The 12,495-nt window shown below is 47.4% G+C and overlaps 1 protein-coding gene across 1 annotated transcript in view; it reads right to left on the bottom strand.

The window, feature by feature from the left end:
* LGI2 (leucine rich repeat LGI family member 2) overlaps positions 1 to 12,284 on the bottom strand; it is a 28,449-nt gene extending 16,165 nt beyond the window's left edge. Inside the window, exons 1-6 of the mRNA XM_037155529.2 lie at positions 12,082 to 12,284; positions 10,060 to 10,131; positions 8,301 to 8,372; positions 6,305 to 6,376; positions 899 to 970; positions 92 to 261 (exon numbers count right to left, since the gene is read on the bottom strand). Of these exons, the coding sequence (XP_037011424.2) occupies positions 92 to 261; positions 899 to 970; positions 6,305 to 6,376; positions 8,301 to 8,372; positions 10,060 to 10,131; positions 12,082 to 12,284 (661 nt within the window). The remainder of the gene's footprint in view (positions 1 to 91; positions 262 to 898; positions 971 to 6,304; positions 6,377 to 8,300; positions 8,373 to 10,059; positions 10,132 to 12,081) is intronic.
* Between the last annotated feature and the right edge of the window lie 211 nt (positions 12,285 to 12,495).

Here is a 12,495-nt window from a genome sequence, read left to right as displayed (position 1 = left end):
ACCCACTTTTCTCCACTCCCTGTTGAAAATCTAAAAGAAAATTAATGGATTACTCCACATAACCATCTTCCATGACAGAGGTTCTGAGTACCTGTAGTTGTGCATTCGTAGTCAAAGCTGGTCACGTCATTTAGCTTCTTTTCCTGGTACTCGGGCGGGCCGATACACAGAACATCCGAAACAGTGGAGTTTGTCATCTTCAACCACAGGTACAACCACTTGGCTTTGCAGTCACATTCAAATTTATTGCCCCTCAAATCTCTAGAAAAATCAATAAATAAAGCAAAACACAAACACAGAGAAACAGACATGTGTTTTGGAAGTAATACGAGACCCCAGAATCATTAACATCTTGATGGATTTAATACCCCCCCAAAAAACGTAATTCAAAACTTTTTTCTAACACATCCTATTTCTTGTTCTTACCACTGCCTTTATTTAATAATCTTCAGTGCCTATGAACTGAACTATTATGGCCTACAGAGAGCCTTCAGAGGCTACATACACCATTTCTCCAAACTGTCCCTGTGCCGCGCTGGACGCGGGAGACACAGCAGGTGGACATCACCGGACACAGGTTCTCACCGTGGGAAGCCCGTTTTCACAGACACGGCTGAAGTGGGGAGGTCTCGTTAAACGGTACCCAGTGAGAAGGGCCAATGCTAGCAGGCAAAACTCTATCTCTGGGAAAGGGCCTAATGCTCCGATGTCTATTCTAAAATGGCAAAATCCAATCCAATCCAGACTCTGAGCTGTTTCCTAGTGAGCACCTCCTTGTCATAGAGTCTTTAGAGTCTACAACATAAGAGAAATGCAGTAAAGAGGGAGAGAGTGTTTAAAGACATGATTAACTGGGGCACAATGACAAGCAGGCATAAACTTGATTTTCATTACTTACAGTTCAATCAGAGAGTCTAAATCACTGAAGACATCTCTTGGGAGTGCTTTTATGTGGTTATTGGCCAAAGAACTAGAACAAGAAAGTAACATTTTAATGTGGTTATTATCTTCATGCCCTATTACTCTGAAGTCCCTTAAATAACGTAATGATTTCAAATAGAGCTCTAAACCTCTTCAGCACACTGTGGTCCAATTCCAGCTTTGGTCATCAACACTGGGATACAGAAATGAGTTCAGTCATATGAAAATAACATTAGAAATGCTGGAGTGCAATGTAAATCTTTTGTTTTGTTTTTAAAACAAGCATTTATTAAGCTCTTCATATACATTTGTGAAACCTCAGACAGCACTGTGTGTCTCAGAATAAAAGCCACAGTCCCTTTGATGGCACGCAAGGCCCTCCATTGTCCAGTCTACCTCCACCCCCACCTACCTACAGGGCAGTATGCACACAACCAAGATCCAGCTATGCTGGCTTCTTTTTAAAAAATATTCTTTACCCTGGCTGGCATAGCTCAGTGGATTGAGCATGGGCCTGTGATCCACATGATCGTGGTTCGATTCCCAGTCAGGGTATGTGCCTGGGTTGCAGGCCAGTTCCCAGCAGGGGACACATGAAAGGCAACCATATACTGATATTTCTCTCCCTCTCTCCTTCCCTTCCCCCTCTAAAGATAAATAAATAAAATCTTTAAAAAAATATTCTTTAACTGATTTTAGAGAGACGAAGGGGGGAGGCAGACAGAGAAAGAGAGGGAAAGAGAGAAATGCTGATTTGTTTTTCCACTTATCATGCATTCACTGGTTGATATTCTTGTATGTGCCCTGACCAGGGATCAAACCCGCAACCTTGGAGTATTGGGATGACATTCTAAACAACTGAGCTCCCTGGCCAGGGCACACTGGCCTCTTTGTCATTTCTCAAACAGGAGAAACACAGTCCCAGCTCAAGGCCTCTGAATTTGCTGTCCTTCTGTCTAGAATGTTCTTCCCCCAGGGCCTCAGAGCTCACTCCAGCACCCCCTACCTCTGTCCTCAACTACCTCTGAGCTCTATACATCTTTCTCACCGACTCCGTTCTTCACTGCACGACTATTACTGGGCACACTATACATTTTATTTATCTATTTGTTTATTGACTGTGTATTTTTCCTATAGATAAGCAACATGAGGAAAGATTTCTGTCCATCCACATTTGCATCCTCAGCTCATAGAACAGTGCCCGGCACATAGTAGGTACTCAATCAATCTTTGTTGAATGAATGAATTATGCACTAAAATGACAATGACTTAAAAAAAGATGTACAGTCTTGCGCCAAGAAGTTCCCTAATAGTACATTTAAGTGAATGCTATCTATCACTGATGACTCTTAAGAAAGGACTCAGTAAATATACACTTTCATATTAAGACTTCCAGCTCTAACCTTAACAATAATATAAAATCTCAATGAACCTCGTGTATGAAATGAATGATGGTGATCAATTTAATTTTCTCATTAAGGCGAGTTGGCTAGAAACCGCTCCGCATGTTTGCTCTTTGTGTTGAAGAGCTTCCTGAAATGTCCTATCCCACCCTCGCTCACACAGAAGGAGACTTGCAGGAACACCATCAACAACTCCTCCAAAGATCTGGGACTTTGCAGCCCCCTGCCGTCATCCTGCTAAAGACAAATGTCCGCGGGCTGGCAGGCTGCTGACGTTGACAGATGCTGGTGCTGAAGTGCTGCTCACCAGGCCCGCGGTTCCCGCTCTCCAACCCCCCACCCCCGCTTTCTGCTCTGCTGTGAGTCAGCCACCAAACTGATGCCTACAGCTTTTCTCTCACACAGGAGTACAAACAGCAAAACTATAAAGGATAAACACGTAGGCGATTCAGCACCAACCTCTTTAAATATATACATGAAATTAGTCTTTCATAGCCCCAGAATGACCCGTTGCAGAAAGAAGAATCAAAGAAACACACACTACTCCTTGGACTCAGCTGGAATGGACAGCTAAAGCCCGTTTCAAATTGACCCTTCTGGCTTCAAAATACTAACAGAATATGGGGAGACCCCTTCCTTTCTAGATAACCACCACTGGATGAGGATACCACTTCATGTATTGTTAAACCTTTCTTTCCTAAATGATTTATCTGTGCCTTTTTGAAGATGTTGGGAAATAGACTAAATATGTAACCAGATTGAACATACTCTAGACAAATTTCTGACATTAAAGACCATGTTTGTTTTGATTTTTTTTCCTGGTTGATGGTTGCTTTACCTGAAAAGTATAAATTTCTTTCTAGCTAATTAAAGGTGAATTATTTAGCTACATGGGTTGTTACTTGAAATGTATTGTATTGAAGTGATAAGACCACACGGATTGGTCAAGGCCAAAGAAGCAGGCTGTTGAGCAACCATTCCAAGTGCTCCATTTAGATTTCAGGAAGCTGAATTATTTACGCGGGCCAGCCAGCCCACTCACACTCAGCGCCTGATGTCTTACTTCCCACTTCATTTTACCTACCAATTCATGGCACTTCATTTCTAAACCTACTTGACAGCAACCCGTCCCTTGGGCTGTGGAGGCCTGCTGGAAACCAAGTGTCCTGGATCTTAGTTACAGACTGGCACTGCTCCTGCAGGCTCTGAAACCTGATCTTTGTTCCTTTACCTATAAATGTGACCCTGTGGGTGTGGGGAAAGTTCATAGAAGATTAAAATCAGACACATAAACAAGCAAATTCCAGATAGGGCTTCCTGAATCACAGGAGTGAACTTGAAAGAGCCAATGTGCTCTCTCTGCTTAGAAGTTTACAAAATGGGGGGCTGAGGGGGGCCACCGTGGAAGGATCAGCTCATTCTTAAACAATGTATTAAATGTTTCAAACATAACCTACATCTCCAGCTGGGGGAGTCCACTTTAAAAGTCAACTCCCAAGCCAAGATATAGAGCCCCTATGGAGAACCCAGCTCAGTAAGGAACAACTGGTCAACCAGAGACTCAGAAACCAGTCCTGCTGGCTTAGCCTGGAGCTAGAGGCTGGGTGCAGGACAGAGATAATGGAAGATCCATACCAGCCTTCCCCTGGCGGGTGGGGGGGCTTGCAGTGATGCTGGCAAGATAAAACTAGTGTCCAGGAAACAGCACCTCCTGTGTGGCCCTCGTCTATAGGAAAGTGTGTGGGTGTGAGGGACCAACCAGGAGGGCTACAGGGAGGCGTGAAGGGGCAATCTGAATGGAGACAGAATTTCATCTGGACTTTGAAGGAAAAGCACATGGATTCTAGGAGATCACAGATGAAAGACACAGCCTCCAGGGCAAGAGAAAGGGTGAAAGGAAAAGCCCAGGAATGATGAGATGAGCTGGGTCAGCGTCAGGACCCCCTCAAAGCCCAGTGTTCTGAGGACTTTACGGATGTGAGGCTGCAGAGCTGGGGACAGGGACCCCATTGGCTTGGCTGTCAGATGGCAATATACGCTAGGAGAGGCGTATTAGCGCATCCGATGCACTCTGGACCCAAGCGGAAGATTCCTTTGTTCCCTCTGCATTTCACACAGAGGAGGAGGGGCCTCTTACACATGTGTACATCTGACATATACAGATATGGTTGTGTGTGTGTATGTACAGTCATGCACACGTGAAGCAGTTATGTACACACATAGAGAAGTCCATGCACCCATGGGCACACGTGCACAAAGCTATGCAAATGCACATGCATGATACCTGCATATTTTCACCAGTTTTCACACCAGGGGCCGCAGCCAATTGGTCAAATAAAAGTTGACATCTGGGCCAACTCAGTCACATGAGCTTTGCTTTAGGTTCACAATCTGCCCAGAGTCTTTGCTGAAAACAAAGCCCCTCCTTTCGGACTTCTGGGAACTGGGTTTATCTGGCCACAGCTGCTCCTCTTCAGACACCCACAGCTGTCTTCTTAGCAGGCCCTGTCTGGACACCCAAACTGCCAAGGCTACTCAGCAGCCATGGAGAAAGTGGAGACTTCTCCATGAGTGCAGGAAGGAAATGCTGCTGTTGAGGATGACGAAGATGATAAAAATGCCAACCATAACTTGGGCATTTACCTGGGTGACGGGCTAAATTCAGGACCCCACTTTGCATGGCAATCCTCTGGGGTCAGTATGATCACCCCCATATTTAGGGGGAGGAATCAGGCTCAAGAGGCTGAGTAACAGGAATAAATGATGGCACGGAGATTTGAACCCAAGCTGGTGTGACTCCAAGCCCACTATCTTGGCCTTTACAGGACTGTGCAGATTCAGCATCTAGGTCGAATGCGGGGGAAAAAAATCGAGGCTTCTACAGGAAGAAAAGAAAGCCTGGATGCACCCGGATTCGACTGTGCTGATCCGCTGCCTCATCACCTTCCTCCGTGAGCCTGAGCTCAGGCCGAGCTGCTGCCCTGCAGGACTCCAGGTCCAAGTGCTCCCGGAGCCTGGAGGCAGACACCTTTGCCTGTGTCGGGGTTGGACATAAACAATTACCTCTTCAGAGGCTGTATCAGTCAGGTGACACCGGCTGAGGGCATTGCCACTCCTGCCCAACACCCCATTTAAAGCCCCCCAATTTTCTCCCTTTTCTTTTTACCACACACAAGCTGATCTGAGTCAAACACAAAACATCTGTCACAAAAGCGAGACCTGGTCCTGGCTAATAAATGGCGCCTACAAGACGATGACCATTTTCATGTCTTCATAAACACAGTTCCTATTTTTTCCACTTTTCTACATTTGCTAAGTAAGTGTATGCACTTGCTTTATTCTGATATGCCAATTCAAATCAATCTGTTTAACTTTTTTTCTCCAGAAAGCTATTAAAAAACCCAGAGAGCTTAGCTTAAGCCACCGATTAATCCAACATTAAAGGAAAAGCTATTTGCATTCAAATTAGAGGAACCACAAAATATCTCTATTCCATTTTGTCCTATTGCTGACCCTGCATCCAACATTCTTCTACGAGTCATGTAAGCCTCAGTTCCTAAATCTGTAAAATGGGGACTCACAGGTTATTGTGAAAGACAGACAGAAGGAGGCTCACGAAGCACCCAGCCCCGTGCGGGGCACAGAGTAGGTGTACATTGCATGTCAGTTTCCTTCCCACCTCCTCCCGTCACTCACACAGGCACTCACAGCTCCGAGAGCTCCCTACTTGACCTATGGCCCATGACAATGATCCAGAGTGATGGAAAAGATGATAAAGACAAGTGTGTCTTTCTGATCTTGGGATGGTGACTGGTCAGCAATATAGAAACCTCCATGTTAACCTGGAAATTAGTTTCACTCTGAGGATATTCACACTATGGAAAAAAGTTTAAAAAAGAAAAGAAAAAATAGTCACCAGGAAGTGAATCTATCTGACTTCACACCTTAAAGGACTTGACAGCAGTTTTCATAGGACTTACAGGTGAGTCAGGTCTCGGAGGCCACGGAAGGCATTTCTTGATATGGTTTCTATTTTGTTCCCTTCGATGAACCTAAGGAGAACAGCAGTATAATTCAACTGAATTTTCTTAGCTTACTATCTCTAAAAAGCGACGTTGGTATGCTTTTGGAATAAAACCTAAAAATGTTCGTGAATTTTAACAATTCAACTCTGAAGAGTAGGTCAGCTGCCCCTGGCTCCATGTGGGAGCAGGCGTGTGTTTGAACACACATGTACACTCCCCACGCTCCCCAGACGCAGCATGGCGGTCTTCAAGTTCAGAGCTGGCACTGTGGGTAAAATTATCTTGGGCACAAAGAGAAGAAAGCACTTTACAAAGGCAAGAAATGTTTGCATCTCTGCAAGCCTGGCGTGCTCCCGTATGGCCAGCCCTTCTTACATTTCACAGGCTGGCTATTAATATTTTTGTTAATATCACTCTCCCTTGGGGGAGCCTATTGTTTCACATCTCCTTGTTGAAGTTTTTGCCGAGGGAGAATTCCATTAAGCTTGGCTTCTGGCAAACTTTGAGTTCATCACGTCCTACGCAGTCTGATCTCTGAACAGACCAGTGACGAGGCAGGGTCCTCTTGGGACCTGGAAGGCACTGGGAAGCAGGAAGTGTAATGATATTGAGTATGGGCCAAGTTTCTCTGCACTGAAACATCTTCGGGCTGGAGCATAGGACCCTGCAACATAATTCAGGCCATGCTTTAAATTCTCAGTGAGAAACGCAAGCACCGTGACTGGGCCCTGGTGCCACAGAGACCTACATTTTACTTTAAGGCATCTCATTTCCTCAAATGGAAGAGGGTCTTTGATGAGATAGATGGTCCCAGGGACAGGCTTCGCCACACGATGCCATTAGTTAGTAAAATAGCTCTTGATTCTTGTACTGAGAACGTTCCAATGCCTGCTTGCAAAAGTCAGGGTTCTATTCAGTGATAGACCCCAGGACAAAACGAAGCTACCCTCCTGCTCGATCACCTTGACAATAAGGTGAACCGCTCATAAGAGAAAACCAGCAGCTTCACATGCACGCCCTCCATTGCCTGTTCACGTGCTTTGGCAGAACCTAGCTGGGCTTTAGCGCTTCAGCCCCACCTGCCTTTCCATGAAAGTACACTACCCTGTGTCATGAGAGCGTACACATTAGGTGCTTTCGAGAAGAAACTCCAGAAACATCCTTCTAGGATGCAAAATCAGCAAGGAGCTCTCTTAGACCCAGGATGTGTTTAGAATTCAAACATCTACAATACCTGCCTACCTCAGATAAGAAAGCAGCGACAAGGCTTTAAAAATCCCTCTGAATGCTAAGTAAGGAAATCCCATCTGATAGCAGGATTAATATTATTACAAAGTTACAAAAGACCAGGATGAAAGAACCTAAGGGGGGAAAAGACATGAAAGAGGGAAAGACAGAAACCAGAGGGAGGGCAAAGCTCACTGCTGGGGGAAAACTGCACATCTGAGGAGAGAAAAAGAACCTCTTTTGAAAGGAGGAGAAAGAAAATTAGACTCTCGTCAGCCCCTCACAGGAGATACCGCAAACGGGACATGGGTCAACTGTATTAAACGCATGAAGTTGCATTCCCATCTAGGGAGACTTTATTTCAAAATAAGTAACCCCCAGAATCCTTCAGCTTTACTTCTGGCTGATCAGCAAATCCATGCCCAGTTATGAGAGGTAAAAATATCCAGCGCAATTTCCAATTGTGCTTACTACACGGCAAATGAAATGTCAGCAGAGAATGGATGTCTTTCCTTCTTTGTTTCTTTGCCCCCCTTTGTCCCCAGCCTCCCCCCTGTCCCAGCGTGGTTCTACCCGAGTAAACTACAAAAGGTCAGGGCTGAAAAGAGAATGGCGTTTTCTCCACCCCTAAGTTCTCTAAGAGACTCTGTTCGGCCTGCAAAGCAATAGAGCAATTCTACTGAAACACCAAACGCTCAGCAAAGGGACAAAGCACCACACTCACAGGTATTCGAGATGAAAAAGTCCAGCAAAAGCATCATCCCGGATGACTGTAAATGAGTTAGAATTCAGCAGTCTGAAAAAGAAAGGACACATTTCAGTGTAGAGATGTGAAACTGGACTCCCAACTGTTTCTTTTCCTATGTTCTGATTGGTGGGCAAATATGGGCTCTTCACTACCTAAACTGGCCCATTGGATGCACAGCCCAACTCCCAGACGCTGACAGAAAATGGCAAGTGGATCCTCTTCGGTCCAATTTTCTGTCCAGCCCCATTATTCTACCATCTCTTGCCCGTGGGTCTCAGTAAACACCACCTGAGAGCTTCAAAGCATTCTAATGCCAGCCCAACACTGAACAGCCAGGGAATGCTCTATGGTGCACAAGCAATCACAGAATTAAAGATCTAAAGGGAGCTAATCCAACTCTATTTTTAGGGAAACTTGAGCCCAGAGAAGGTGTAACTTCACAAAAGTCACACAGCTGAGACCAAAAAAAAAAAACCTTATAAACCTTTCTACTATATTATACATTCCCATGAAGGGAAAAAAAGTTTAGAAAAACTTCAAAAGGCTCTTTATCACCAAATATTTTTTATGAGTCACTACCTAAGTAAACTTGGTAAAAGTTTCTATAGTCTATGTAGTTACCACTTAAGTCTATTTGGCAAAATACCTAACCCAATATTTCTATCATATGGAAAGTGTGTTTTATTAGACCTAGAATTTCCAAGGATTTCAGAATTGAATGTATATCGCTTAATTTTTATCTCATCTCAAATTTAAGAAACCAATACAGGTACAGAGAGTGGGCTCTGTACTCCTGACTTTGCCTGTCACTTGTTCACTTTTGAAAGCTGCATTCTGGACACTTTTTTTCACTAGCAAATGTGAACAGACCTGGGCAGCAGGGCGCAACCTAGGCACCGGCCAAGAGCAGCTGGGGTGCAGAGCAGTTACGAGTGTGGGTTAGAATCCTAGCTGTGACTTTGAACAACTTACTTAACTTCTCTGAGCCTTGATTTTCTCATCTGTGAAGTGGGGGAATAAAAGTACCCTTTCTTGTAGGAATAACAAAATGATTCAATAAAATTTTGCATATAAATGCATCGTCTGCTTCCCAATAGTTCATGTATTCAGTCAACTAGAAATACTGCCGTTTTCAGGGTAACATTAAGAGTTTAAACTGTAGGTTTTCTCTTAAAGTAAAGGAAACAGTTAATTTAGGTGAAGTTCAGGTCAAAATTCAATGTAAGCCCTGGCTGGTGTGGCTCAGTATATTATTAAGTGCCGGCCTAAGTACCAAAAAGTCGCTGGTTCAATTCCCAGTTGGGGCACGTGCCTGGGTTGTAGGCCGGGTCCCCAGCTGGAGGTGTGTGAGATGTTTCTCTCTCAACACCCACATTTCTCTCCCTCTCTTTCTCCCTCCTTTCCCTTCTCTCTGGAACTAAATAAATAAAATCATTTTTTAAAAAGTTTGACATAACCATGGCCCCAGTTGCTAGAAGTGGGGGTTGGGGTCTACAATAAAGTCTGTGAGGAGAGCATGTGCCGGAAAAAGGATGGGACACTGAGCCAAGAGCCTCTGGACTCGGCTTGATGGCAACACCACAAGGCCAAGTTATCTCTAAGATCCAGCCCTGCTTTACTCATGTCCCTTGAGTGTTTTAGGAAGAACTGACATCAAAGATGCAGAGTCCGCCCCTCCCCCCCCAGGACTGCACCTCCGGGACCCCTGTTTTCAGGGAGAACATCCCATACTCACAGCAGCTGCAGGGAAGGCAGATGGGAAAACATTCGGTCCTTGATCTCCAAGAATGTTCCATTTACCAGGCTCCTACAGGAGAAAGAGGAACACGGCGAGGCCTAGGCTGTTTGAGAAGTGCTGGGCAGAATGGGCAATCAGCCTTATCCTCCACCTGCACTCCAAACGCCTCCACTAGGGATTGAGTCTTAAAACAGTTGGACAGAAGCTTCTTGGGGTAGGAACAAGAGGCAGTCAAGTTCATGCTGCAGTGAACTGGATCAATATGAAACTAGTCTGAATAACAGAAACCTTTACCACCCATCCAGCTCCTTCCATAGACGTTATCTCAGCCAGTTTGAATCAATTCCCCCTGCTTCATTTTACTTAACTACAAGAGGCCCAGGCTGCAAATGGATAATTATTTCACTTCTGCCCATGATTCTGTTTGTGCAGACGCATTGTTAATGTTGGCCAATGAAACTCCGGGGTAGGATTAAGCACTCCCCTTGGGAGCCCATCTCTGAAAGACACTCAGAGCACTTCTGATTAAATGCACCGTGAAAGCCTTGGGGGAAAAACTCAGAGACACCTGAACTTGAATGTGGAGTGGGAGGCAATGCCATCTGCCAGATTTGACGGTCCATGTCAGGGCAAGAGGCTTGGCTCTGTGATTGCACCAGGTTCCCCATCCTTTCTGGCCACAGCAGGACCTCAGCACATTATTCAGAATGACTTCAGTTAGCATGCAGGTCAATTAAGCAGCTGCTGGTCTAAAGGATTTAACAAGGGGAATTCTCATTTCTGGGATCCTCCATATCACCAGATTTAGCAATATCAGGGACCAAAAAGGCCCTCTTTCCCTGCCCGCCAGACTCCTAACTTTTTAGAAATGCAAACAGGATGCCCATCACTCCTGATTCCAGGCCTCTGTGCCTTGCCAAGGGGTCAGAGGCAGGACAGGGTAATTCCAAGAGGAAGTGTCCTGAGCAGAGCAGCTTCGCCTGGGAATTCCCTGCCTCTGCAACTGAGAGGGCATCCCCCAGCACCAAGGCCTGGAACAAGGGAGTCATTTCTCCAGGAAATATTTCCCAGCAGTGAAGACAGAGTCCAGAAGCCCCCTTTCATAGCCATTATGAGAGCTGGTCACGTGGCTTGAGTGGCTGTGTGCGGGCAGGTTGAAAGCATTTCTTAGCAGGTGGGTAAATGATGTGGAGCCTTTTCCCATCAGTTCCTCTGGCACTGAAAAAGCAGCCAATATAATACGTGGTGCAGAGACAGGGTGAGAAGCCCTTGTGGACTCAGGGCAAGAAGTCAGGCAGACTTCCAGCCCCTGACCACTAGGCTGGGTGCCCCATATGCCCCCACGCTCTGCCAAGCCGTCTGTGTTCTCGTCCAGGTCACATGGGGAAGCACCACCCCCAAACCCACTTCCAGAGGCTATATGACTTTACCCAGGTTCCTCCCAGCCTGAACTGTAGAGAGGTCGGGATGAGGCCAGGGTGTAAACCACAGCCCCAGACCCGAGGTGGGACAGTGGGGGCTTCACCTCCTCCGGGGTGCACTCACTTCAGTCGTGCTCACCGCACATACATGCCCATACACAACCCCCCAAACATACACGCATCCTCTCAAACTTTAACGCACCCCAGATTCACCCGGGGACGCCAAACGCAGACTCCAAGGCTCCACTCCAGAGCCCCTGCTTCTTTCAGCGCGGTCCCCAGAATCTGCCTTGGCACAAGATCCGCCAGGTAGGTGGGTCTGATGCGGGTGGCCCGAGGGCCACACTTAGAGAAACACTGCCAGGGGGCTTGTCCCGGTTCCCAAACTCTGCGTCTTGGTTCCCTCCATCCGCCCTGGGGCCCGAGACTTCACCCACGTCCCGCAGCGCTCCCCCACCCAAACATAAAGAAACCGGCTGGGGAGTGGGGTCGGGTCACAGCGTCCCAGAGCCAGAAGCAACTCCCTGGCGACAGCGGGCACAGGGTGGGGCGGGGCGGGGGGATGGGGGGGGACGCTGGAGAGGTCCCACTCACTCACAGGGAGCTGATGTCGCCCGGCACGACCCTGGGCACCCAGGAAGAGCCCACGCAGATGATGGACTCCTTGGTACAGCTGCAAGTGGCGGGGCAGCGCGCCAACCGCCTCACCTGCGCGCTCCGCGGGACCCAGCACGCGGCGCCCAGCAGCAGCAGCAGCAGCAGCCGCCCCGGCACCCCGTTGCCGCCCCTCCGCAGCGCCATGCCGGGTCCCCGCACCCCGCCCCGGTCCCGACCCCCGCCGCCGCGCCTTGCGCCTGGACTGGGCGCCGCTGCAGACACGGGCCGCTCGCTGCTCCGCCGCCGCTGCTGCCGGCGAGGACTAGGGCGCAGCGGGTGTGGGAGGCCGAGCTGCAGCCAAGCAGCATGCTGGCCGCCGCCCCCACTCGGCGCCCCCCCACCCGAGCCCGGGCTG

Source organism: Artibeus jamaicensis, unplaced genomic scaffold (assembly GCF_021234435.1).
Source record: "Artibeus jamaicensis isolate MK-2021 breed Jamaican fruit bat unplaced genomic scaffold, CSHL_Jam_final contig_76, whole genome shotgun sequence".
Classification (NCBI taxonomy): Eukaryota; Metazoa; Chordata; class Mammalia; order Chiroptera; family Phyllostomidae; genus Artibeus; species Artibeus jamaicensis.
This window is presented reverse-complemented; position numbering and strand designations above follow the sequence as displayed.